General features: G+C 42.4%; 1 protein-coding gene across 10 annotated transcripts in view; it reads right to left on the minus strand.

Moving 5' to 3' along the window:
• Positions 1-1,443: 1,443 nt before the first annotated feature.
• The window catches only part of PPFIBP1 (PPFIA binding protein 1), a 48,086-nt gene continuing 22,238 nt past the window's right edge, over positions 1,444-27,291 (minus strand). For 6 of the 10 annotated variants that reach the window (XM_081957528.1, XM_081957533.1, XM_081957532.1 and 3 more), the window contains 17 exons: positions 26,925-27,082; positions 26,560-26,690; positions 25,748-25,798; positions 22,823-22,877; positions 20,408-20,576; positions 18,572-18,604; positions 14,095-14,236; positions 13,077-13,205; positions 11,968-12,118; positions 10,746-10,857; positions 9,775-9,863; positions 9,154-9,276; positions 8,545-8,670; positions 8,173-8,361; positions 6,517-6,699; positions 5,034-5,099; positions 1,444-4,447 (listed from right to left, as the gene is read on the minus strand). In XM_081957528.1, the coding sequence (XP_081813654.1) occupies positions 4,361-4,447; positions 5,034-5,099; positions 6,517-6,699; positions 8,173-8,361; positions 8,545-8,670; positions 9,154-9,276; positions 9,775-9,863; positions 10,746-10,857; positions 11,968-12,118; positions 13,077-13,205; positions 14,095-14,236; positions 18,572-18,604; positions 20,408-20,576; positions 22,823-22,877; positions 25,748-25,798; positions 26,560-26,690; positions 26,925-27,082 (1,994 nt within the window). In that variant the 3' untranslated portion in view covers positions 1,444-4,360. The remainder of the gene's footprint in view (positions 4,448-5,033; positions 5,100-6,516; positions 6,700-8,172; positions 8,362-8,544; positions 8,671-9,153; positions 9,277-9,774; positions 9,864-10,745; positions 10,858-11,967; positions 12,119-13,076; positions 13,206-14,094; positions 14,237-18,571; positions 18,605-20,407; positions 20,577-22,822; positions 22,878-25,747; positions 25,799-26,559; positions 26,691-26,924; positions 27,083-27,291) is intronic. The other 4 variants (XM_081957526.1, XM_081957529.1, XM_081957527.1 and 1 more) reach the window with 3 other exon arrangements.

A 27,291-nucleotide genomic window follows, 5' to 3' on the forward strand; every position in this document is an offset into this window, starting at 1 on the left:
TGGCTACCTATCATCTAACTCCCTACAATCCTCCCTCCCATTTCCCCACCATAGAAAATGCATAGTAGAATAATAGAAAGTGTAGCAGGCCAAAGACCCAAAAGAAAAGAGGGCTGCAGGCCTGACATCGAGTTTTTCTTTTCTTACTTTCTCACAAAAGTGGCGTTGTTAAGTGTCTCAATTATTTATTTACATGTCCTCAACTTATTAAATGAAGAAGAGGGGGACACCTCCAAAGCACCTTCTCTCTATCAGCATCTCAGAATAAAATGGGTACCTTCCCAAGTCATAGAGCCATAGACGACTACTGGTACTCCTCGACTTACATCAGTTTGTTTAGTGACCAAAGTTACACTTAGTGCTGAAAGAAGTGACTCACAAACGTTCTTCACACTTATGACCTTTGCTGCAATTTTTATTCTGAGATGCAGATAGCACAGAGTTCAGAAAAGAATAGAATTAGAAGAATAGAATAACAGAATAGAGAATGGAATGAATATAGAATAGAATAGAACAGAATAGAATAGAGCCGTGATGGCGAACTATTGACACGCGTTGTAACTGAACTGTCACTGGATGAACTGTTTTGAGGAATAACTACAGCTGCGGAGGGGGGGGGGGATCTTGTTGTTACTAAGCACATCTTAACAACCGTGAGCTATCATGTTACACCGCCTGCTGTCTGTTACAGGAAGTTTATCAAAGACTGCACAGCCTTCCGGCCTGTGATTCATCCTTCCAACGGCAGTTCTGTATTTATGTTTGTAAAAAGTCATGTGCATTATTTCTCCATGACAAAGCAGCATTGCCAAGCTCCTGTTCTGACCCAGCTCCCCAAACATGAGAAACCCTCTGAAGTGAACTCAAAAGATTTCTTTATTAGGAGTCCCAGCAGCCCCGGCAAAAAGTTTCTCTCTCAGGCTAACAAGTCCGTCCGTCCCGGAGATGAATAGGTGTCTGCCACATCTATTCATCTCTGCCCACTGCCTTTTATCCCCAGAGGTAGGGGGGGGCTTCACTAGCAGCGGTGGCTCTTCCGTCCCAAGGACCAGCCCATAGATTTCCACTGCTCTCCTCTCCTCTGCGCGTCTGTGCATCAGGCACTGGACACAGCTATTCCTCCTCTTCCTCATCAGCCACCTCCAGGCCTGGGAGCTGTTGACTCTCCATTTGAGGGCTTAGGCATCAAAGCCGGCTGGGTGACTTTGGGCCAATCACCAGGAGACGGTGAGTTCTAGTCCCGCCTTAGGCATCAAAGCTAGCTGGGTAACTTTGGGTCAATCACCAGGAGACTGTGAGTTCTAGTCCCGCCTTAGGCATCATAGCCAGCTGGGTGATTTTGAGCCCAACCCACCTCCCAGAGTTGTTGTGAGGAAATAGGAGGAGGAAGGAAAATTAGGCATACATTTGAGTTATCTTTAATAATCTCAATAAACATGAGGCGTTTTATTTCTCAGTAGGTTTTTATTTCCTTAACACAGCAATACATATATATTTCCACTGACCTCGTTGTACACAAAACATCCCAACAAAATACCATAATGATATTTCATTTTGTGTGCATTTATATAAACCCCTTGGCTTAATTAAGAGCCTTATATTACTCTCCCCAGACCCGTAGTAATAATAATAATAATAATAACTATTTTCCTAACCAGAAAAAAAAGACAGCCATATTCATCATAAGCAAAAATTAATATATCTGATTCTTTTCATAATGAACAACAGGTTTTTTTTTAATGGTTGCATTGTGATTTGATTCTTTGGATCGACGTGATTTTTGCATCTGAGATTGATTTTCTGGGTATCGGTAAAGTAAAGGTTCCCTTTGCACATATGTGCTAGTTGTTCCTGACTCTAGGGGGCAGTGCTCATCTCCGTTTCAAAGCCGAAGAGCCAGCGCTGTCCGAAGACGTCTCCGTGCTCATGTGGCTGGCATGACTAAATGCAGAAGGTGCACGGAACGCTGTTCCCTTCCCACCAAAGGGGGCTCCTATTTTTCTACTTGCATTTTTTACATGCTTTCGAACTGCTAGGTTGGCAGAAACTGGGACAAGTAACGGGAGCTCACTCCATTACACGGCGCTAGGGATTCAAACCGCTGAACTGCCAACCTTCCTGATCGACAAGCTCAGCATCTTAGCCACTGAATGGCCTCATTTCTGGGTACATTTCATCCAAATAGTGCAAAATCTGGTTTTTAGAGAACAGAAGATACAATTTTGTATTTTACCAAATAACCTGAATGGGCTGCTGATAGGGGAAGTGTTTTGCTTTTAATTAAAGAAGCGATATTCCTCAATTCATAAATTACCTTTATTTACAAATGTTGTCTGACTGTCATTCAAACGAGCTCAGGAACCCAGTGAAACACCAAGGGTTGTGAATCAATTTAGAAAACTATTAAGGGAGTCCTTGTTGCACATTGAGGAAGTTTTCCGAGACTTTAAAAAGGCAAAAAAATGATTATTTTATAGCGCAACAGTACCATGAATTTTTAATACCATGGTTCCAACTCGAAAGAAATGTGCATGCAGCAGAAATTCTTAGATTAGCACCAAATTGGCAAAGAATTCGATTTCAGCCCAATGTGGCATCTCTCAAAATGAAACCAAAGCTCATCCGAAGCAGAAAAGAAAAGTCAACTACCGTCAAAAAGAAATTTAACCTTTCAAGAAACAAAAGATTCTATGAGAAGAAACATTGAAAGTCTTTATCCAATTGAAAATGCTACATTCCCAAGAAATGAATGGATGACATTCAACTGAACAGATGCACCAATAACCACTAACATCGGTGCTATATTTTTGACCGCATGCCAAAAACCTAACTAGCTATTCTTGCAAAAAATATATATATCTTTGGATCAGCGATTCCAATATTGAGGTCCACACTATCTCTACAGCACCAGATGATAATTCAGACACTTGATTCCAAATCTTTGCATCCCCGTCGCTTCAGGCAGAAAAAAAGGAAATTAAAATTAAAACATTTGATATTGGAACAAGGAAAAGAGAGAGAGACAAGGAAGGATGGCCAAGATTTTCAAATTTGACAAGTCTGATCATTTAAAAAAAAACAGAGTAAAAAAGACATAAGGTAAAGGTTCCCTTTGCATATATGTGCTAGTCGTTCCTGACTCTAGGGGGCGGTGCTCATTGTTTCAAAGCCGAAGAGCCAGCGCTGTCCGAAGACGTCTCCGTGGTCATGTGACCGGCATGACTCAACGCCGAAGGCGCACGGAACGCTGTTCCCTTCTCACCAAAGGTGATCCCTATTTTTCTACTTGCATTTTCTACATGCTTTCGAACTGCTAGTTGGCAGAAGCTGGGACAAGTAACGGGAGCTCATTCCGTTATATGGCGTAGGGATTCGAACTGCCAACCTTTCTTATCAACCAGCTCAGCGTCTTAGCCCCTGAGCCACCGTGTCCCTGAAAAAAGACATGCTTTATCTATAAAAAGAACCATATATAAACATTCAATAGGTTATCATAAACGGTCGTTCAAAGGCAAGATTTCATATTTGAATTTAATACTGTAAACTAGCATGGATTGGTTAAAATTCCTCATCATTGAAAGATAAAAATTTTTGCAACCCAGGATTTTAAAAAAGGTCTGGTGTGTTTTGGTCTCCAGATTTTTCAGCTGCAACCGCTAAACTTTAAAATGTTATAAAAACTCTTATTTTATAAAAGGGAATGGGGACAATTTTCACACGGCAGGTTGGGAGAAAATTTCAGTGATTTCGTTCTCAAGGTCAGAGAGCAGATCCCTCCGGCAAGAGGAGGATTGGAGTCCCTTGCAAAGCAATTTGCAAGGTGAATCGGTTTCTCCAGGACCCAGCTGGGTTGTAGGCTTTAAAACACATCACAGTATAAAACATCTGGCCCGTTATGTACTCAATACATTTTTTTTCTCATAAAAACTGCATTTAAAAAAAATCACACAAGATTTTCAACCCATGGCTGATTCAAAGAGGAAAACATTATTTTTCTTGGCAATGGATGCTAATGTCAGAGGTCTCCAGAGGGTTATTCCCCCCTCCTTTTTTTTTTTGCATTATTGGAGTAAAAAGAAAATTACATTATGGCATGTTGCACACACTAAAACATTATGCTGTAGAGTCTTATTTAGAAGAATGGCACAAATTGCTACTACGCCAGAGTTGGAAAAAGGGGTTAGGAGGTCCTTTCGTCCCATCTCATCAGTTTACCAGAACTTGGATGATAGACTTCTTACGTTCACTCTCTTCTCTGCCATCAGTTCTTGCAGACAGAAGCAAAAAAATGACTTTGCGCAAGGTGCAGTGTCCATCACACACAGCAGCAGGGCTCCAGATAAGTCCCCAGCTGTCCCTGTCACACATTCGAGTCCTCGTCTGTGATACTGGCACTGGGAGAACGGGTGGCCAAGTCCCTGAACATGTCGTCCTCCTTCAACATGTGCTGGAAAGAGAAGGCGGGGAAGAATTAATTGGTGGGAGATGAGAGATGAGAGAGAGAAAGAAAGAAAGAGAAAGGAGGGAGGGAGGGAAGGAAAGAGACACAGAAAGAAAGAAAGAAAGAAAGAAAGAAAGAAAGAAAGAAGGAAGGAAGGAAGGAAGGAAGGAAGGAAGGAAGGAAGGAAGGAAGAAAGAAAGGAAAGAAAGAAAGAAAGAAAGAAAGAAAGAAAGAAAGAAAGAAAGAAAGAAGAGGGAGGGAGGGAAAGAGATAGAGAGAGAGACCGAGAAAGAAAAAGAAGGGAGGGAGAGACAGAGAGGAGGGAATGAAGAAAGAAAGAAAGAGAAAGAAAGGGGGCAGAGAGGGAGGGAGAGGAAGGGTGGGAGGGAAGGAAGGATAGAGAGAGAGAGAAAAGAAAGAAAAGGGAGGGAGGGTGAGGGAGGGAGGGAGAGAGAGAGAGACATAGAGAGAGAGAGAGAAATAAAAATAAAGGAGGGAGGGAGAGAAAGAAAGAAAGAGTGAATAACATGTTCTGCATAGTTTTTAAGATAGAAGAGGACTAGTGGAATGAATCAATTAAACAATGATTTACAGTCAAGTTGTTGATGCCTTCCGAAAACGCTCCAATCTGCCTCACCGTCCCTTCGGAATCTTCCATCTTACAAGGAAAGAAAAATAATAGAGCGATATTTATATAAATCCTATATTACATAACCATGTTCACTAACGTAAATGCTAAATCGGACACATATTCTTGAAGCTTTAGGCTGTGCTTGGATAAGACAGGAGAGAAACATGAAACCTTGGGGTTGAAGGAGCTTTTCGCGCCTCCATAAATGCATGAAAGTTTCTTGCATGAGAAGCTAAATGTTTTGAAGAAACAACCACCAAGAAAGTCCAATCGCCTTTTGGAAAAGCACCTTTGGGACCACCAGAAACTGGATAATTGAGAATCTCTCTAGACACGGAGAAGATTGTCCAACATGAAAAAGTTCACAAAGTGTTGAGCCAAACTAATTGTCAGGGTTCTGAAGGATGCCCTAATTAACTCATGAGCCTCGAGCCAAGTTTCACAAGAAATCCAGTTATTTATTAGGAGCAACATGTCGGCACGTACCCAAGTGAAGCCAGCTCTTGCCCCTACGTAATTTACGGCCCATCTATGTCCCTGTTTCCCACCTCCTCACAGGATATGTCATAAATCACATTGCCTCCAATAAACTGAGATCCAATGTTGAGGAAGGTATGCATGGAATGTGTTTCTGCTGAGCTCCATCAGTTCTCCCCCATGGCAACTCGAGAGCAGACCATGAATGCTTTACGAGTTGACATTAGTCTTGCAAAAGATTGTTGGGGGGATTACAATGGGACAACTTCAGAAATATCACCCTTGGCGTTTTGATCATCCTGAGAGAAAATGCGGATGATATATGTGCTATAATAATACAGGTAGTCCTCGACTTACAACAGTTCATTTAGTGACCGTTCAAAGTTGCAACAGTGCTGAAAAACAGGACTTATGGCCATTTTTCACACATACAAACTTTGTAGCATCTCCAGGATCACGTGATCTGAATTCAGATGCTTAGCAACCAGTTCATACTTACGACGGTTGCTGTGTCCCGGGATCACATGATCAAAATTCAGACAGTTGACAACTGACTCACATTTATGACGATTGCACTGTCCCAAAGTCACTTGCAAAGATTCCCTTTGGCGACCTTCCGACAAGCAAAGTCCATTGGGAAGCTGGATTCACTTAATGACCGTGTGACTAATTTAACAACTGAAGTGATTCACTTAACGATAGTGTCCAGAAAGGGGATAAAACGGGACGAAACTCACTTAACAAATTTTGGGAACAATTGTGATTGTAAATCAAGGACTATCGGTATTTCTTTGTTCAATCAGCAACTGTGACTGTTGGGAACGCTGGAATTTTGGCTATAGAAGTGGGTCAGATTTTATAGGACTGAGAGGTGGTCAGTAAACAGAAATTGAACAACACAAGATTAGAAAGAGGCAAGACAGAGAGATGGACAGAACACAAATCGTTCTGTTTTAACCCGAAATACCTGTTCCAATCTGTCCAGATCATCATCATCGTAAACTCTGTTATCTAAACCCGGCTTAAATCCCTTCTTGGATCCAGTTCCTGCCACCTGACCCAAATCCATGGGGCACACGTACTCTTCTCCTCCATCATCTTGCTTCTTCTTCCTCAAATTTCCAAAGTTACTGAAGGTGAGTTTCTTTGGCTGAAAGAGAAAAGCCCAGCAAAGTCTTCAGGGCAGAGAGTCCTCGAGTTACGACCGCAATTGAGCCCAGAATGAGAGACGTATAGGAATAAAAGGTTTTTGTTCTCAGATCATGCAGCAAATTTTGAGGATGAGCAAATTTTGAGGATCCCAGAGGGTGGGGCAACCACAATGGTATTTTAAAAAATCCCACATAGCTATTGTCCTCGCATTCCTGCACTCTCTGGAAAATCTTATCCATTCCCTGTTTAGCCCTGACTAGCAATACCAAAAGAGCATAGACATGTATCCCTTCATCGTCCTTTTACAGCCCACTCTACGTGGTTTACAGAATCAGCCTAGGGCTCCCCAAGAATTCGGGTCCTCATTTTACTGACCATGGAAGGACAGAAGGCTGAGTCACCCTTGAGCTGGTTAGGATCAAACTCCTGGCAATGGGCAGAGTCATCCTGAAATACTGCATTTTAACCACCGCACTACCAGGAAGGAGAATGAGAAAGGGAGAAAGGTAGTATCAGAGGGAGGAAGGGAGGGATGAGGATAGGAAGGGAGGAAGAAAATGGAGAGGAAGGAAGGGATAGTAATAGACTTACCACTTCAAAGTGCTTTACAGCCCTCTTTAAATGATTTACAGAGCCAGCCTCTTGCCCCAACAATCTGGGTCCTCATTTTACCCACCTCGGAAGGATGGAAGGCTAAGTCAACCTTGAGCCAGTCAGGATCGAACTGCTAGCAGTGAGCGGTGAGTTGGCCTGCAATACTACATTCTAACCACTGCGCCACCAAGACTCATTGTCAGCCACAAGAAACCAGGCGGCAGGATAGAGTTAAAAACTACCACAAGTTTACTCCATGCTACCTACGGACAAGAATCTGATCAACTAACAATCAAGGCCAATTGGCGTTCAATAAGAATCAACAGAATTCACAGGAACTCTTTTGGGGTGTAGCGATTCCAAACTAATGACATGTTAGAGCCCACCTTCAGTCTCAGCCTGGTCACCTCCTACATCGATTCCCCAAACTGAAATACGGTAGATGTCAAGGTTCCAAATAGCATCCAAAATTAAATCAGAGTCTGAGGCAAAGGATTCCTCAAAGTTCCAATTTATTAGAAGAGCCATGTTGCCACATTTGGGGAAACCCAAATCTGAAAGCTTCCCGGTTTTCCCCACCCAGTTGAAAGTTCAAGATCTTGCCCCCACACCCACAAGCCCATCAGACGGTCCAATCTCCCACTGCCATGCTGGCAGTTTCCACCCATCTAGTTCCAGCCAGGTGCAGAGTTGCAAAGACAAAGGATGACCTTGGTTTTCTAGAAAGAATGTTATTATGGCTACGTATCATCTAACTCCCCCTCCCGTTTTCCCACAATAGAAAATGAACAGTAGAAAGTGTGGCAGGCCTGAAGTCCGAAAGAAAAGATGGCTTGCAGACCTGGACAGTAGAAACCAAAAATCCTTCTTCTAGTACCTTCACTTTGGCAGTAGCTGTGAGAAGGACGTAATCGGGAGCTTCCATGGCTTCACGTTTTTCCTGTTGAGCTTCACTCCCAATCAGCAAATTGAAATGGGTAGCCAAGTGTCGTCTCAGTAGCGTCTTGTTTGGAGGGATGTTAAGCAGCTGCGCCAAGGTCTCTACGTTAAAACGAGGTTCCAGAACCTGCGCCACGAAAACGAGATTTCAAAACCTGGGCATCCGGTACTTTCTCATCAACAAATTGCCAGCCGATTTTGCAAAACACTCAAAGATGGAAATCTTAGGACTTCCTGGAGGCGCCATGCCCCGACCTAAATACGATCCAAGCCATCGACTAAGAGAAAGATATAAAAATGGAATAATTACCATTAAACCACCGTGAACTCCACTTCCTCTTAAATTAGGAGCGTATTCGGCCAGATCGACAGAACGCAACCATTCCATAACTCGATGATTGGTCCATTGGGAAACCTCTGACGGGGTGATGTTATTCTGACAACCAAAAATGCAATAAATTAAAGCAGCCATTCGTTCATTCGTTCACTCGTTCACTCATTCATTCATTCTGCTTATATTACACCGTGGGTTTCGTCAGGGGAAAAACCCGATTATGAGCATAGCTGCATTTAATGTCACCACAGACACCAGACCACAAAAGTCTCACTACAGGACTCAGAGGTCTATTAGAATTTAAACCATAGCAAACGCAAACCACTTACATCAGGGGTGTCAAACTCAAGGCCCACGGGATGCTTGGATCTGGCCCATCTCAGCCCCCCCCCCCCCCCCCAATTTTACTTTTACTAGAAATTCTCCTCTTACAGCTACAAGGCTCCTGGCTGATGGCAATTGTAGGGAGACGTGTGTTCTAGAGAAGAACTGGCCTTAAAATTGATTACCTGCACCCCCAAAAATCATGATAATGAACAATGACCGCGAATCAATTTCATGTTTGAATGTTAGGGGGGCGTCTACCTCATCAGACGGTCTTCTGCGCAGACAGTTGGGTTCGAAGTTGTTCATTCGGAGGACCTGAATGGCTCGTTTGATGCCCAGATGGTGGAGGACGCTCAGAACTTTCAAAGACAACAAGTCATCCTGTCGACGTGGGCGCCAAGAACAAACCAACAACAACAACAACAAAGCCACAATCAGTTATCGGAGGGAAAAATCGCATTAATCTACTACAGGTAGCCCTGGACTTAAAACACTTCATTTAGGGACCATTAAACGTTACAACAAAAAAGGGACTCAGGATCGTTTTTCACACTTACGACCATTACATGGTCACATGATATACATTCATATGCTTGACAACTGCTCCATATTTATGACGGTCGCAGTGTCCCGGGGGTCATGTGATCCCCTTTTGCAACCATCCAACAAGCAAAGTTAAGGGGGAATCCAGATTCACTTAGCAACCGGATTACTAGCTTAACAACGGCAGCGATTCACTTAACAAATATGGCAAGAAAGGTCATATGATGGGATAAAAGTCATTTGACAACTGTCTCGCTTAGCAGCAGAAATTGTGGGCTCCATGATGGTCGTAAGTGCAGGACCATCTGTCAAGGACACAACAATTAAGCTGCTTACGATGGTCATGTAGTGAAGCATCCGGCCGTCCACTTTCCCGTCATCAAATTGTGTCTTATACTGGGGCAGCCCAATGTCATCCAGCCACCCTAGAAGCAGAAGGGAAATGGAATTGGCTTCCTACAAATGCAGACGGACCAATGAAACATCTGGGTGATGTTCTATCCTATCCTATCCTATCCCATCCCACGCCACTCCATTCTATCCTAGTCCATTCTAGTTCAGTCCAGTTCAGTCCATATTTTCTATCCTATCCTATTCCATTCCATTCTAGTCCAGTCCAGTCCATGTTTTCTATCCTATCCTATTCCATTCTACTCCAGTCCATATTTTCTATTCTATCCTATCCTATCCTATCCCATCCTATCCTATCCTATCCTATCCTATCCTGTTGTATTCCATTCTAGTCCAATCTAGTTCAGTCCATATTTTCTATCCTACCCTATCCTATCCTATTCCATTCCATTCTAGTCCAGTACAGTACATGTTTTCTATCCTATCTTATCCTATTCCATTCTAGTTCAGTCCATATTTTCTATTCTATCCTATCCTATCCCATCCTATCCTATTTCATTCTAGTCCAGTCCATATTTTCTATTCTATTCTATTCTGTTCTATCCGATCCCATTCTATCCCATCCTATCCTATTCCATTCCATTCTAGTCCGGTCCAGTACATATTTTCTATTCTATCCTATCCTATCCCATCCTATCCTATCCCATTCCATTCTAGTCCAGTCCTTATTTTCTATTCTATTCTATCCCATCCCATCTCATCCTATTCCATTCCATTCTCATCCAGTCCAGTCCATATTTTCTTTTCTATTCTATTCTATTCTATTCTATTCTATTCCATATACAAATATTCTTGTGATAATACCAGGTAGGTACATCTGTAAATCGTCCCTAAAACTTAGAAAACTGAGCAAAAGGGGAAGTTAAAAAAAAGAAGAAGAAGGGAAGGGAACATACGTGTCACCCAATTGTAGTCCAACTTCCCATAATTGTTTTCTTCCTCGGATCCCAAAGCTTGAAGTGCAAGTTGCAGCTTCTTTCGATGCAAGGAGTGCTTTATTCCCAGTTCCTGCAGATGGGAGACACAAAATCAGCTCTTTTGATAAACATTAATCTTTCTGCTCCAGGCATCCTATCAAGGCAGGTGAAACAGATCCATAAGTGGGACGTTTGATTTATCATTCCTTCTGTGTTCTAATTTTTTTTTGTATTTTCTATATAGTTGTCGTACTTTATTTAACCACTGACTTCCGTTCCTTCCGTCAAAAATTAAAGACTCACCTGTTTCGATTAGCTGGCCTGGCACATTCTTAGTTTTTACCTCCCGATGGATATATTTTAATGGGTAATTTTGGGTAATATTTTAACTCTTGGGTTACTAGAGTTTTTAATGTACTATATTTATTATTCTATATACAGTCTTGTAACCTCCTCCACCTACGTATTTAATTATTTAACTGTTTTATGTATGTATTTTATAACGCATTTTAGTGACTGTACACCGCCCCGAGTCCCTATCGGGAGAGGGGGCGGTCTATAAATTCGAATAATAAATAAATAAATAAATAAACAATGTGTGCTAATTTTGAATAGCTGAGCTCAATGGAGGTTGCAAGCTGCGTTTGGGTGTACACATATATACACCATACACACACACCCCAGACATACATTTACATATATAATTAAATTCCTTTTGTGTCTTAATTGCATTTGCTATATGGTTATTGAAGTTTCCTTTATTTAAACTAGTATACTAATTTTCAATATCCTATTTTCTCTTTTTAACGTTAAGATTTTCTGCACTCGGGGGGAAAAAAATACACGCGTACATACATCTACCTTATGGAGATGACATGGCAGCCCTTAGTTATCAAACAGGAGTCCAGAGAGTAGATGAATGGCTACCCAGCCAAATTTCATTACGACTCTCAAGTCACCAACGGAAGAGAATATTTGCACCTCAAGGGAGAATTGTGGGGTCTTTGGTGTTCTTGGAGGTGGATTGTCTTCCTGCAGACGTGACTAGGTAATGTCATCAGTAGAGGAGCACTGATGATAGTCCCTAGATGGGTCATAAAACATCTGCAAGACGACAACCCACCGCCCAGAGCACCAAGGACCCCCACAACTCTCAGTCAACTGCGTATGGGTGGAGGGAGGGAGAAAATAAATGTGTTACCTTCTCTAAATCACTCTGGGATGCTTGCAAGAGAGTCTGACCGGACAGGATCCAATGTTTTCCATTGCCGATGCAAAAACCCAGTCCCTGTTCCTGAAGCCAGGTGCAAACCTGCTCTTTCCTCCACTTAGCAAATGGCATGTCCAGATCGCTGAAAGAATAATCACAGACCATGTTTCAAGGCTGGATACTTATGCCTTCAACAGATTAACAGAATTGGGAGGAACCTGGTAGGCCATCTAGTCCAACCCCCTGGGGCCCAAGCAGGAGACCCTACACCATTTCTGACAAATGGCAGTCCCGTCTCTTGTTGAAACGCTTCCAAGGATGAAGCTCCCGCAACCTCTGAAGTCAACTTCTGTTCCATGGGTTGATTGTTCTCCCTGAGTTTGGTTGTTTACTTGCAGATGTTTCATTACTCAACTAGGTAACATCATCAGTGATAGAAGGGAGTGGGATTTTCAGGGGAGAGCAGGAGGAGGAAAAGGAGGAGGGGGGCTTGGTGCTCTCTGAGCTTGGTTGTTTTCTTGAAGATGTTTCATGACCAAACTAGGTAACATCATCAGTGCTAGAAAGGAGTTGGGTTTGCAGAGTGGAAGAGGGAGAGGAGAAGGAGGAGAAGGGGAGGAGAAGGAGGAGAAGGGGAGGAGAAGGGGTGCTAGTCAGTGCTAGGAAGGAGTGGGATTTTCAGGGGAGAGGGAGAGGAGTATGGTGGGGGGAGCTTGGTGCTCTCTGAGCTTGTTTTCTTGCAGACATTTCATGACCAAACTAGGTAACATCATCAGTGCTAGAAGGCAGTGGGGTTATATCAGCTCTGATGATGTTACCTAGTTGGGTCATGAAGCATCTGCAAGCAAACAACTAAGCTCAGAGGGCATCAGGGACCCCTCATTCCATCTCTGAGCTGCACCAAGGACTATCCTACCCTTTATCCTAATAATGGCCCAACTCTAAAAAAAACAACCCAACTTTTTTATCATCAGTAACCCATAAAATCACTATATTTTCTTTCCACAACCCAACTCCCCCAGCTGCATAATCAAGCATAATCAGGAAGGAGAAAAGAGAACAGAAACAATTTTGGCCTTCCTTCAATCCTCCGGTCTTACTTATTCGTTTGCCCAAGGTCTCGTGACCAGCCCAGCCTTGGACCAGCCGTCGCTCTCGTTCCTCCTCTTTTGAACTCGGTTTCCGTCATGTCTTCCGGATTAAATGTGGTTGACTGGCTTCTTATTAGTCTAAGGAAAAATCCAAAGGGGAAGAAGGGGGGGGATTAAGGGATTGGGGAGAACGTAACAGATAGCAACCCCTAGCATGTTGTGGTCAACCTCATAAAGGTGGTTTTTTTTTCTGGACTTCCTTTGTTATTCTTTGAAGAGGTTTTGCTTCTCATCCAAGAAGCTTCTTCAGCTCTGACTGGATGGTGGGGAAGGGAAGGACTGATATTCCTTGCAGACAGCTGGTCGTTTGCATCCTTTTAGAGGGTCGTCGAGGCCACTTGGAGGTTTCTCTGCATCTTCAGAGTCACCGGGGGCCCTACTTGGAACTGCTGAAAGGACGGTGTTGTCGATTGGAGCTTGTCGGTCAGAAAGGTCGGCAGTTTGGCAGTTTGAATCCCCAGCGCCGCGTAACGGAGTGAGCTCCTGTTCCTTGTCCCAGCTTCTGACAACCTAGCAGTTCGAAAGCACATAAAAAATGCAAGTAGAAAAATAGGAACCACCTTTGGTGGGAAGGGAAGAGCATTTCGTGTTGAGTCATCCCGGCCACATGACCACGGAGACGTCTTCGGACAGCGCTGGCTCTTCGGCTTTGAAACGGAGATGAGCACCGCCCCCTAGAGTCTGGAACGACTAGCGCATATTTGCGACGGGAACCTTTGCCTTTTACTGTTCAATTGATACAACATCATTTATCTCCAGTTTACAACACAGTCCTTTCAGCAGTTCCAAGATCTTCACGCCCATTTACACCACTCAGGTGACCCTGAGGACAAAGATAAAACCTCCAAGTGGCCTCAACGACCCTCAAAAAGGATGCAAATGACCAATTCTGTCTGCAAGGAATATAAAGCCCATAGCATGAGATGCCCATTCAGGATCGTATGCTGTAGAATTACACCCTCATTACCTGCCAAACAACTTCTTGATTCCTCTGGCTTTCTTCTTGGGGTCAGGAGAAGGTGGAGTAAGGGGTCCCCCTTCTGCACCTTTGGACGGAGGAGGAAAACCAGCCAGATCTAAGTGATCAGGAGATTCTTTCTCAGTCTCTGCTATTAAATAAAAAGAAATCTCAATTAAGTATCTGTTCATTACCTTTATATCAAGTGTTTTTTTTCCTGAATTGGAGAGGTAACCTTTATTAAAGGCTGCTTCTGTCATGCCAAGTGAACCATAGTGAAGAAATGAGTTTACTGTTATTTTCCTTTCAAGCAATTAATTAACCACTCGATTTGTAAAGCTTCACAACAGATTCTCTGTATTACGTCTCGCTTTTTTTTTATCCAATTCTCTTTTATTATCAATGTATGGATTAATTTGAGCGTGTAGCAAACTCGGGGCAAGAACGCGTAGAACGTATTACTTATAGTGGCTTCGGTGATAATCTCTTTGACGAATCTCCAGAAATATCAAGAAAAAGTCAACGCAGGTAGGGCCCGAATGCTTTTGGCCTTCAAATCAACTGCTGAACCCTACACTGTGTCAAAAAAGGGTGTCTTTTTTTTTGCAACCATCTACCCTCTGCTTATTTTGAACAATCACTGTGGTATAAAGAAACGATGACTGTAAACAGCTACGATTTTTCCATCTCCACAAACTTGGTTACAAAGTGCAATTTTGGATAATTGATGGAAGCACAATGATCAGTTTACATTATTTGCCCTTCCTTCCTTCCTTCTCCTTCCTCATCAGTGTCCTTCCTTCCTTCTCCTCCTTCCCTCCCTCCCTTCCTTCCTTTCTTCTCTTCCCTCCTTTATCAGTGTTTTTCCTCCTTCCTTCTCCCTCATCAGTGTCCTTCTTTCCTTCTCCTCCTTCCCTCCCTTCTCTTCCCTCCCTTATCAGTGTTTTTCCTCCTCCTCCCTCCCTTCCTTCCTTCTCCCTCATCAGTGTCCTTCTTTCTTCTCTTCCTTCTCCTCCTTCCCTCCCTTATCAGTGTTTTTCCTTCTTCCTTCCTTCCTTATCAATATTTTTCCTTCTTCCTTCCTTCCCTCTCTCCTTCCTCTTCTCTTCCCTCATCAGTGTCCTCTCCTCCTTCCCTCCCTCCTTCTTCTCTTCCATCCCTTATCAGTGTCTTTCTTCCTTCTCCTCATCAGTGTTTTTCCTTCCCCTTCCTTCCTTCCTTTCTTCCTTCCTTCCTTCCTCTTTCCCTCCCTTATCAGTGTCCTTCCTTCCTCCCTCCCTTCCTTCCTTCCTTCCTTCCTTCCTTTCTACCTACCTACCTACCTACCAACCAACCTTCAAAAACAATACATACAAAATGTTGGAAATACTTCGCACACCTCCAATAGCTACCATTGCTTAAGTAAAGAAAAAAGAGCTCAGATTTTTTTTTTATGATGACTTCATGAGGCGTTTGCCTGCCCGCCCAATAAGGAAGGACACTTTGCACAAGACAATTCTCCAGCATGCCAAGCGACTTTTTCACAAACTACCATGCAAGCATCTCTAAGCAATCAACACATTCAGGTATTTCACAAACAGCTCAAAGCAACAATAGTTAGCTTGGAAAGGAAGCAAGCAAATAGTCCATTCTTTTGCAGGGAATGACGGATAAGATGAAATTCAAACAATGGTCCTTGAATTATCTCACAATCTTCGTACTGTTGAATCTAAGGTAAAGGTAAAGGTTCCCCTCGCACAGATGTGCTAGTCGTTCCCGACTCTAGGGGGCGGTGCTCATCTCTGTTTCAAAGCCAAAGAGTCAGCTCTGTCCGAAGACAGCTCCGTGGTCATGTGGCTGGCATGACTCAATGCCGAAGGCACACAGAACGCTGTTCCCTTCCCACCAAAGGTGGTTCCTATTTTTCTACTTGCATTTTTTATGTGCTTTTGAACTGCTGAACAGGTTGGCAGAAGCTGGGACAAGTAATGGGAGCTCACTCCGTCATGCAGCGCTAGGGATTTGAATCGCTGAACTGCCGATCTTTCTGATCGACAAGCTCAGCGTCTTAGCCACTGAGCCACCGTGCCCTTCTTTGTTCTCACGTAAAACTGCCTTAAATGGAAATTGTTTTAGGAGCATAATAGGAGATTGGCTCACGAAGCAACTGATTATGCCAAGAGTGGCCTTTTCCAGAAATATATTTGGTTCTTGCTATACGGATGACATCTAAAAACACATCTATCCTTTGACTTTACAGAACTTGGGCAGAATATTTTGAAGTGAAAATATCCGGACTTCTGAAACTCCCTTTAAAAATTCTGGTTTTGAAAGAGTCATCAGAAAGGCATCTATGGAGATTCTCAGTCATCCACAATATTGTTTGTCCAAAAGGTGCTTTTCCAAAAAGGCAGCTGGATTTTCTTGGGGTTTTTTTTTCTTTGAAAATGTTTCGCTTCTCATCCAAGAAGCTTCATCAGTTCTGGAGTACAGTTGTCTTTTGGAAAAGCACCTTTGGGTATAGACCCACATCAAGATCAGAATGGCCCGTTTGGAGAAGATGAACCTTGTGAGTTGACTTCAACAGTGTATTAATGTTGGCTGGAGTGACAACATCTAGTTAAACTTCTCCAGGTTTTGAAACTAAGCAATGTCACGATTTGGACCTAAAATCAAGACCATAAAAAATACCAGGACTATACTTTAACAGATTAACAGAGTTGGAATGGACCTTGTAGGTCATCTACTCCAACACCACCCACTCACCCAAGTAGGAGACCCTACACCATTTCTGACAGATGGCAGTCCTGTCTCTTCTTGAAAGCCTCTAGGGATGAAGCTCCCACAACTTCTGAAGGCAACTTCTCTTCTTTCAGTTGATTGGTCTCACTGTCAGAAAAAAATCTCCTTATTTCTATGTTGAATCTCTCCTTGATCAGTTTCCACCCATTGCTTCTTGTCCTGCCTTCAGGTGCTTTGGAGAATAGCTTGGCTCCCTCTTCTTTGTGGAAGCCCCTGAGATATTGGAAGACTGCTATCATGTCTCCCCTGGTCCTTCTTTCCATTAAACTAGACCTACCCAGTTCCTGCAACCGTTCTTCATATGTTTTAGCCTCCAGTCCCCTAAATCAGCTTGGTTGCTCTTCTCTGCACTCATAGACTGAGAAGCTCTCAAGATATCCAATAGAAAGCAAGCAATGTCATGTAGCTGCATTGTTCAATCATTAGGAATCAACTATGATTCAAAAGAGATTTACTAGCGTACCTAGTAAGCTCCATTAATTTATTTCCAACCTAAGTTGACCAAGAGTAACAATAATGCCTTGTTTTTAAAAAGTGTTTAGAGAAAGTTTAGCACTTCAAAAAACAAAAGGTGAAAAAAAGAGTGGGTTCCCCCCCCAGTAAATCTTTCAAAGAATTTGAAAGAATACAATTAATCTTGTTAATAAAAATGGGGAGGGTTCATAAAGATAAATAGAAATGCGTGCTATTTCTACGGCAAGGAAGTTATATAAGGCAGGAATGGTGACCTTGATTATTTTATTCAAAGAGGGTAATATATTTAAACATGTTTTTTCACTTGGATATCACTTTTGGGTTTTGTGCTCGTGATGGAAAAAAATAATGAAAATTTGACATTGGTGTTGTTGACCAGATAGATTTGACGTTATAGAAACGGCTAGTTATATATTCATATTTAACAGCAAAAAGTTGAGACTGGAGTGAGTGTTTTTATCTTGTACTGCGCTAAGAAGCGTTGGAAGCCAATGTCTTTTTCATCCCCCTTCTATCTCACGCCTTCCTTTCCCTGCTCCTTCTCCTTCCCTTAATTTCCTATTTCTATTTTTCTTTGTATTTTATATAGTTAAACAAGAAAAAGAAAGAGAGAGAGAGAGAGAGAGAGAGAGAGAGAGAAAGAAAGAAAGAAAGAAAGAAAGAAAGAAAGAAAGAAAGAAAGAAAGAAAGAAAAAAAAAGAAAGAAAGTCACATCTCATCCAAAGCTGAAGAAGTTTCTTGGATGAGAAGTCAAATGTCTTCAAAGAAAAGAAAGGCCATTGAACTGGAACTGACTGTTTACTGGCCATATACCCTCCCTGTCACCAATGCGGAGTTATATTCAGCATATATAATCTCAACGTGCCCAGAGAGAGAAATATCTGCCTCTAACCTAGGATCGAACTCACAAGCTCCTCTAGACCACTGCACCACTCTGTAGATGCCTGTCTGATGACTTTTTCAAATTCAGAGTCTTTCCCAAAAAAGGTGAGGAGAACATTTCAGAAGTTAGGATATTTCGACTTCAAAATATTCTGCGCACGTCTATAAAGATTCTGCTAAGACATCAGTAAACTGAGTAAACTGAGCGGGGGAGGAGTTGAACAACAAAGGGAGGGATGAAGGTTGTAGGCCAGGCAGAAGACGTGGTCAAGGGCCATGCATGACTGGCGGCTGGGCGTTAGCGGCTCTTAAAACGTGGCACAGGTAAGGCATGCATGCTCTACTATACCTAAGATGGGCGCACTGGCACTTCGACTGCGGTCTTCAGGCATCCAAATAATGCAAAAACCAGATGCAAAAGAATATACCAAGGGCAACAAGATAAGACATATAAAAACTTTACAACTTCAAAGTCAGAAAGGAATACCAAAAAAAAAACCCCAGTGCATGCTTGACACGGAGGACTAGTAGATTATATTAGAGCATTCAAACATTCACTTGCTCACACCAAGAAAGACAATTGTTCTTACTCCTTAAGACATATACATGGGCTTTAGCGTGAGTAGGATCTCCTAAATGAGGTAGTCCTCCACATACAACTATAATGAAACTGGCCCGATTTTAGGGCCTCTTTCAGTCATCGTTCGCCAGCTGATGAGGTCGTGAAGCAAACGTCACGGTTGTTAAGATGACACAGCTGTCGTTAAGCAAACCCTACAATTTGCTCTGGGCATGGTTTTGCAAAAAATGTGAAATGAGAGTCAGTTTTGTGGGGGAGCCCCATCGTAAACAGCAGGCTTTTGCAGGAAACAATTTGTTTCTTCGGTCGTTTCAAGAGTGGAAAGTTTTGTTTGTGACTATAAGAGACTCTGTGCCAAGTGTTGCCTTGCCCTGCGTTTGGAAACTAGTTATCTGGCAGCTCTCAAACGAGATGAGGTTCGTGTTGATAAACCTTCCTCGGAAAGACTGTTTGCTAAGCTTTGCTGACTGTAAATGAAAGGAATTCACAGCCGTGTAACTAAAAGAGGTTTTGCCGGGACGAAGACTTTGCTTCTTGCTTTTTAAGGAATCGCCACACAACAGAATTGTCTTTAAGTACATAAAACCATATTTCAAATTAATCACCAAACACAACGTGCATTGAAGGTAGTCCTCGACTTACAACGGCTTATTTACCAACTGTTCAAAGTTAGAACGGCACTGAAAAAAAGTGTCAGAACTATTTCTTACACTTATGACCATTGTGGCAATCCCCGTGATCCAAATTCAGACGTTTGGAAACTGGTTCAGAACATAAATTTGGGGCTGGATTGTGGTCGTAGGTCGAGGACTAGCTCTACCTGATATTATTTGGGACTACTTTTGCAGGATCTCAAGGATAAGTTAGAATTTTGTAGGTACTGAACGCAACAATTGGTTTGATCTCCTTTGGCTACCCAACGCCTCTTTTCTGCATTTTACAAATGGAAAAATACTATAATCAGCAGTGGGTTTCACATTTTGTTACTTTCCACGCAGGCGCTAGGCCTCAAAAACGTGCCTAAATAGGATGGCATAGAGCAGGAGCAGGTGGGCAGGCCCACCCATGATTTCCGCTACCGGTTGGGGTGAACAGGTGCGTCCCGGCTGAATACTATCTCTGACTATAAGAAAAGTAGAGTGCCGTATTTTTCAGACTATAAGACGCACCGGTGTATAAGACGCACCAACATTTCAAAGAGGTAAGTAAGAAAAAAAAGTTTGGGTCCTCCCCGGCCCTCAGGAGCACACTGCAGGCTTCAGCAGGGCTGGGGGAAGGCAAAAACGCCCCCATTTTTCACCAAAGTGGGAGCATTTTCCCCTTTTCCCAGCCCTGCTGAAGCCTGCAGTGCTTCAAGGGGGTGGAGGAAGGCAAAAACGCCCCCATTTTTGTACAAAATGGACCATTTTTCACAAAAATGGGATGCCGGGGCAGGGCTTCCGGAGGCCAAAAAATGGCTGTATTCGGTGTATAAGACGCACCAACATTTCCACACTCTTTTAGCGGGGGGAAGGTGCATCTTATACTCTGAAAAATACGGCATTTCATCTGCTTCTTCCTGTTAGTTACAGGCATTTAAAAGTTGGATGCTATGCCTGGACCTACCCAAGTTAGGTGCGCTTGCTGTCCTTTTGTTACTTTTGATCTTGAAAAAACCTCGGCCGAAGGACGACCTGGCTTTGCGAGATCCGAACGCGAGATCTTCTTCGGCCGGAGATTTGCAAGGAAGGGTTACGTATTTGCTATTCTCCACCGGTGATTTATTCTGATTATTCTGAAAAGGAAAAGGAAAAAAGTCAAGTTCGCAGTAATGGTCAGTGACATCACTAGACACAAGAGCATTGAAGTCGGAAAGATCAAAGGTCAAATGAAGATAACAAGCTCAAAATGTATGCAAACAGGGAGTGCTCAGCTTGCAAGAGTTCATTTTGTGGCCGTTCAATGTTACAACGGCACTGAAAAATGTGACTTATGACCAGTTTGCACTCTTACGACTGTTTCAGCATCCTTATGATCACATGATTAAAATTCAGACACTTAGCAACTGACTCACATTTATGACGCTTGCAGTGTCCTGGAGTCACGTGATTCTCCCTTTGCCACCTTCTGACAAGCAAACCCAATGGGAAAACCAGATTCACTTAACAACCGAGTCACTAACTAATCAATTGCAGTGATTCACTTAAGAACCGTGGCAAGCAAGATTGTAAGATGGCACAAAACTCGCTTCACAGTGGAAATTTCACGCTCAATTGTGGTCACAAGTCGAGGGGCTGCCTGTATGACACAAGTGGTATCTAATTTTGAAGTTCTCAAGAACTTTAAAGACATATTTTTAATATGTGTGTGTATGTGTGTGTTGTATTTGTGCTGATAAATAAATAAAGGAGACTAGTATAGATCTATTTCAAGCTATTTAGCTCTCATCAGCTAGCCATACCCTTACTGGGAATTGAACCTGGGCTGTATTACATATCAAGCAGTTGTATTAGCCACTAAGCCACAAGCTCTCCTCCCTATCAGCTGAGAATATATCAGAATATATATATATATATATATATTCATAAGGGGACTTTGCACATTAGATTTCAAGCTGCCTGCCAAAACAGTGGGTTAGCAAAATAAGCCATGACTAAGATTTATAGAATGGCGATTAGAACGATATATGAAATCATAACAGTGAAAATGTATAAGACACGAACGAAGCGACATAGATGGAAATATGATATCTTTATATTTGTAAATACTGAATAGACCAATTGTAAATAAGCATGGGGGTTATAATATTTAACTTTTTATTCTAGTATGTATGGCAAAGACATTGCCAGGACGGTTACACTGTGTCCAATGATTTAATGTGTGTTTAATTAAAAAAAAACGTTTTAATAATAATAATAAAAAACCAACAACAGTGGGTTAGATTTACCCAGAAGTTGATATTATAGTTCTGTGATGGCAAATCTCTGGCCTGCTTCCCACGGGTGACACGCAGAGCCTTCCCCAGCTGTCGCCCAAGCCCAGCATGCACACATGTGTCCTGCCAGCCAGCTGGACTTTGGGTCTCTGCCGTGCATACGCGGGAGGTGGGCACATGTATGGGAGCAGAGCGCATGCACAGGGGCAGTCACATTGCATTTTGGGGGCTTGTGCAATGCCCTGCACCCCGTTTTGGCTTCCAGGTTGGTGCAGGGTTAGGGTAATAGCTTCTGGCACACAACGACAAAGGTTTTAGTCATTGCTGCTATAGTTAGTGGGTTCATCTGAATATGTAGTAGTAGTAGTAGTAGTAGTAATAGTAGTAGTAGTAGTAGTAGTAGTAGTAGTAGTATCATTATCATTATTTAAAAACAGAGTGCTTCAATTGTATTTTCATCCCAAATACAATTCTCGTTCAGTTTTTACATTTCTCTGAATTTTGTAATGTGCACGTTTGCAAAATTTGCCAATTGGTCTGCATTCAGGATATTGTTCAAAAACAAAGGGATAGGATAGATAGAAAAACAACCAAGTCTATTAATCCCATTACCTCTTCTAGCTTATCCTGTGGAGAAGAATGGGGAATATTAAATATGTCCCATAAATTGCTATTTCCTTGAATCGTTCTTCATTTAATTGTAACTAAAATGTGTTTAGTTCAAGTAATCTATGACACACAACTGAATAAAACATCCTGATTGTATCTTATAAAATAATATGTTTTATTATGTTTAGAGCCTTTAGACATTTGTGTAAAAAAGACAATGAAAACCTTTTACTAATAAAATTGTAAACGCTATGTTTCCCCCCCAAAATAAATCTAGCTAGAATTTGTATGATTAGAAAGATTAAATCTCTCTCTGATTCGCTATCATACAAATGAAGCTTTCAGCACATAAATTATTTTTAAGTAATTAATATTCACAGGCAATCCAAAAGCCACGAAATACAGATTAAGGACTGAAAAGAACAGCATGAGTTAATAATAGTAGTTCAATCATTAATAAGAAGATTTATAAAGCAAAATAAAGTAGGATTACCCACCTCTGAGGAATCTTTCTTCAGGTTTCCAAGACTGCTAGATTTTTGTAGAGCTGAACTTTGGGAACAAATTGTAAGAAAAATAAGCAAACAAAAATTGAAATTTGGTCTCATACATTCAATCAGTAGCGGGGGCTCACTCCATTACGCAGCCCTAGGGATTCAAACCGCCGAACTGCTGACCTTTCTGATTGACAAGCTTAGTGTCTTAACAACTATATCATAATATAATGTAATGTAACATAATGTATAGTACAGGGGTGTCCAAACTTGGGAACTTTAAGACTTGTGGATTTCAACTCCCAGAATTCCCCAGCCAGCATGGCTGGCTGGGGAATTCTGGGAGTTGAAGTCCACAAGTCTTAAAGTTCCCAAGTTTGGACACCCCCAATGAGTCTGATTAAATGGGGCAAGGAATCTCTTGATAAATTCCAATTTAATAGTTTCCAAAGATTCAATTTTCCTCTAAAATTAATTTGAGGTTTAGGGACTACAAATTTGAAAAGGCCATGAATGTGTTCAAGAGTAGGAAAAATTGAATCCATTATCCTCAAGCTGCCAGAACAGAAAACTTTGCAAACACTCATCAGCTATGAAAATTCATTCTCCTGCCATCTTTCCAACTAAGTTTCCAAAGCCAGATGTACAAAAGATCAAACTGCATGCCCTTTTTGGGGGATTTAAAGGACAATATGCAACGAATAAATCTCTTCAATGCTCCAGTCATGCACGAAATCAGCATGCTCTTTTTTTTCATTTAGTTTTTTAGCTTTCAGATTTAATTTCCAAACTGATTTGCCACACAGACAAAGGACCAGTTGCTTGAAAAGCCGTGCTTCCATCACAGCAAAGATAAATTATTCTCCTAGAATGGGAGCTGTGCAAAAAGAGACTTTAAAATAATGAAACCCTTTGCTAAGGTTAATGTTTAATCTTCTTCCTAAATAATTTGAGAGCTGGCTTGGTGTGGAGATGAAGACATCAGGCTAGAAATCAGAAGATTAAAAACTGGTCTTGCATTAGGGCACAAAATGACTACCTATACCAGTGATGGCCAACCATTTTTGGCTAGCATGCCATAAGCGGGGGGAGCGCAGGGGGTCGTGCGTGGGCGTGCTGCACCCAAAATGCAATATGTGACAGCCCCCCAGTGGGCATGTGCGCATGACAGGTGCTCTCCCCATTTTTTGCATGCTTTTTTCACCCTCCTCAGGCTCCAGAAGCTTTATAGGAGCCTGGGGAGGGTGAAAACAGCCTCCTCCGCCCCCTGGAGGCCCTCCGGAGCTTCCCTGAAGCCTCCGGAGTGCAAATAACAACCCTACGAGCAAACCGGAAGTCACTTCTGGTTTGCTCGTAGGGTGGTTTTTCATCCTCCAGAGCAGTGTTTCTCAAACTTGGCGACTTTAAGTCCTGTGGACTTCAACTCCCAGAATTCCCCAGCCAGCTATGCTGGCTGGGGGATTCTGGAAGTTGAAGTCCACAGGACTTAAAGTCGCCAAGTTTGAGAAACACTGCTCCAGAGCCTTCAGGGAAGCCTCCAGAAAGCCCCTGAAGGCTCCAGAGGGCTTAAACCGGTCCTACGAGCAAACCGGAGGTCCGTTCCAGAATTTCCAGTTGGCCCGTAGTGCTGTTTTTTTGCACTCCGGAGGCTCTGGAGCCTAGGGAGGGCGAAACATGGCTTTAAAAAGGCTGAATTCAGCTTGCCAGCGCCTCACGTGCCCTGACAAATGGCTCCGCATGCCACCTGTGGCATGCGTGCCATGGGTTCGCCATCCCAGACCTATACTATTAGTAACCACTGGGTGTCAAGAAGATTTCGATATTTGGTAGGATATCCCCTTCTTAGCCTGCCATTTCTCTTTGATTAAACTTGTGGGAAGAATATTGTCTCAGGTATTTGTGACAAAATGCCGTACTTTTCAGAGTATCAGATGCACTCCCCCCTCCCCAAAAAAGAGGATGGAAATGTTGGTGCGTCTTATACACTGAATACGGCCATTTTTGGCCTCCTGAAACCCCACCCTGTGTATCCTTTTTCAGCAAAAACACATCATGCAGAAGGTTTGGGAGGCATGCAGAGTGCTCCTGGGGGCTGGGGAGAAGAAAAACGGCACTCCTGGGGGGTTTGGGAGGTCAAAAACGGGCCCATTTTTCACCTGTTTTTTGCAAAAAATGGGGCACACAGATGGCTTGGGAGGCCTGCAAAGTGCTCCTGGGAGCTAGAGAGACTAAAACCCAGATGTGTGGAGCAGAGGTGGGTTGCTAATTTTTTTAGCACTGGTTCGGGCACGCTCCCGCGTGCGCTTGCATGGGTGGGTGGAGCCTCCTGCCACCGCTACTACCGGTTTGCCCAATCTGGGCCGAACCAACAGCAACCCACCTGTGGCATGTAGGCCAAAAAATATTCGAAACCTTGGTGCCTCTTATATTCTGGTGCATTTTATAGTCCGAAAAATATGGTAATTATTGGGTTAGAAACAAAAATATGCACCTCAGTACAGCAAAAACTATTTAATAACTTGGTTAATCAAAGTGCAAGAGCTAATGATTAATTTAGGTGAGCCGGAAATCAATCTCTCTTTTTGCCTTGCAGAAAAACTAGCACAGAAACTGTTTGGGACTATATATTACAAAATTCGATATATCCCTGGAGCTATACAGCTTGCTTGGAGAGGCTTCATGCTGTAACAGAAAAGGGAAACTAAGCTAAAATAACTGAAAGAGTAGAAGGAAAATTTAAGAGCATGGAAAGAATCAGCCGTAGAGCCCGGGAAGGGGCAAAAAAGTCAAAATGGCAGCCACTCTTTTGACTCCGCCCTCCCGGTGGACGGACAGCCCAATCAATGACACTAAGGGATTTCTGTAAAAGAGTTTAACGGTTTTGGGGGCTTGGATGTGTCAAGGTTTAGATTTTGATAGGATACTTACATTTTTGTATCACTTAGCTGGGTTTCTATGCAAATCACTGGCTGTTTCTCGCTGCAAAATAAAAAATATAAAGAAAATAAAGAGAGCCTTAATTAATACCACCTCATCTAATAAATAGTATTATTACTAAAAAAAGTATTATTTCTCGTGAAATAGTTATTTGTTCTAGACAAATAGGAAAGAAAATAGAGTAGAGTAGAGTAGAGTAGAGTAGAGTAGAATAGAATAGAATAGAATAGAATAGAATAGAATAGAATAGAATAGAATAGAATAGAATAGAATTAGAATAGAATTCTTTATTGGCCAAATTGGAAGAGACCTTGGAGGTCTTCTAGTCCAACCCTCTTCCTAGGGAGGAAACCCTGCACCACTTCAGACAAATGGCTATCCAACATCTTCTTAAAGACTTCCAGTGTTGGAGCATTCACAACTTCTGGAGGCAACTTCTGTTCCACTGATTAATTGTTCTAACTGTCAGGAAATTTCTCCTCAGTTCTAAGTTGCTTCTCTCCTTGATTAGTTTCCACTCATTGCTTCTTGTCCTGCCTTCAGGTGCTTTGGAGAATAGCTTGACTCCCTCTTCTTTGAGGCAGCCCCTGAAATCTTGGAAGAGTGCTATCATGTCTCCCCTAGTCCATACCCAGTTCCTGCAACCGTTCTTCATATGTTTTAGTCTCCAGTCCCCTAATGATCTTTGTTGCTCTTCTCTACACTCTTTCTAGAGTCTCCACATCTTTCCTACATCGTGGTGACCAAAATTGAATGCCGTATTCCAAGTGTGGCCTTACCAAGGCATGATAAAGTGTCCTTACCTGCTTTCACTTTCAATTTCCGTCTTGGGTGAGACGTTTCCTCTTTCAGGTTGTTCTTCTGAACGTCTGAACGACTGTGAAAAAGAAGGGATGGAAACTTGCAAGACGCTGGTGTGGAGCTGCATGGAATTCTACAACAACAACAGCAACAACAAATCTTATTTTGCATTAAGCGGCAACAGATATCTATTTATTAGCCAAATATTGAAGCGTAGCGCAAGCCCCATAACCGGAAACTTTCAAGTGTTCTTCTATAATTTAAGGTCCATAGTACAGATTTTATTAAAATGTTCTAAATCGGAAATTGAATTCAATTTCCCAGGAGGTCTCAGAAGGAAAGCTAATGGGGGAGTAAACTGAAATACCTCTTCGGAATCGGTTGTCCTCAAGTCTTCGTGGTTTGGAGATCGTGACAGCGGAGTAGAAGAGGGACTTTTCTCAGCTTCACTTAGATTCTGTGGTTCTAACAAAATGGAGGAAACGGACGCGGGGCTCCCAGATTCCTCACTATCATCATCCTTGCCTGAGAGTAGAAAATTGGAAATTTATAGATCAAGTATCTTCTTTGGGATGATGGTTTGTCCTTCTGCCAGTAGGGTGGAGTGGAGTGGAATAAAAAAATATGGAATGGAATGGAAAATATGGAATGGAGGGGAGTGGACTGGAATAAAAAATATGGAATGGAATGGAAAATATGGAATGGAGGGGAGTGGAATGGAGGAGAGTGGAATG

The sequence above is a fragment of the Natrix helvetica genome (assembly GCF_964273705.1).
Source record: "Natrix helvetica genome assembly, chromosome: 6".
In the NCBI taxonomy this organism is placed as follows: Eukaryota; Metazoa; Chordata; class Lepidosauria; order Squamata; family Natricidae; genus Natrix; species Natrix helvetica.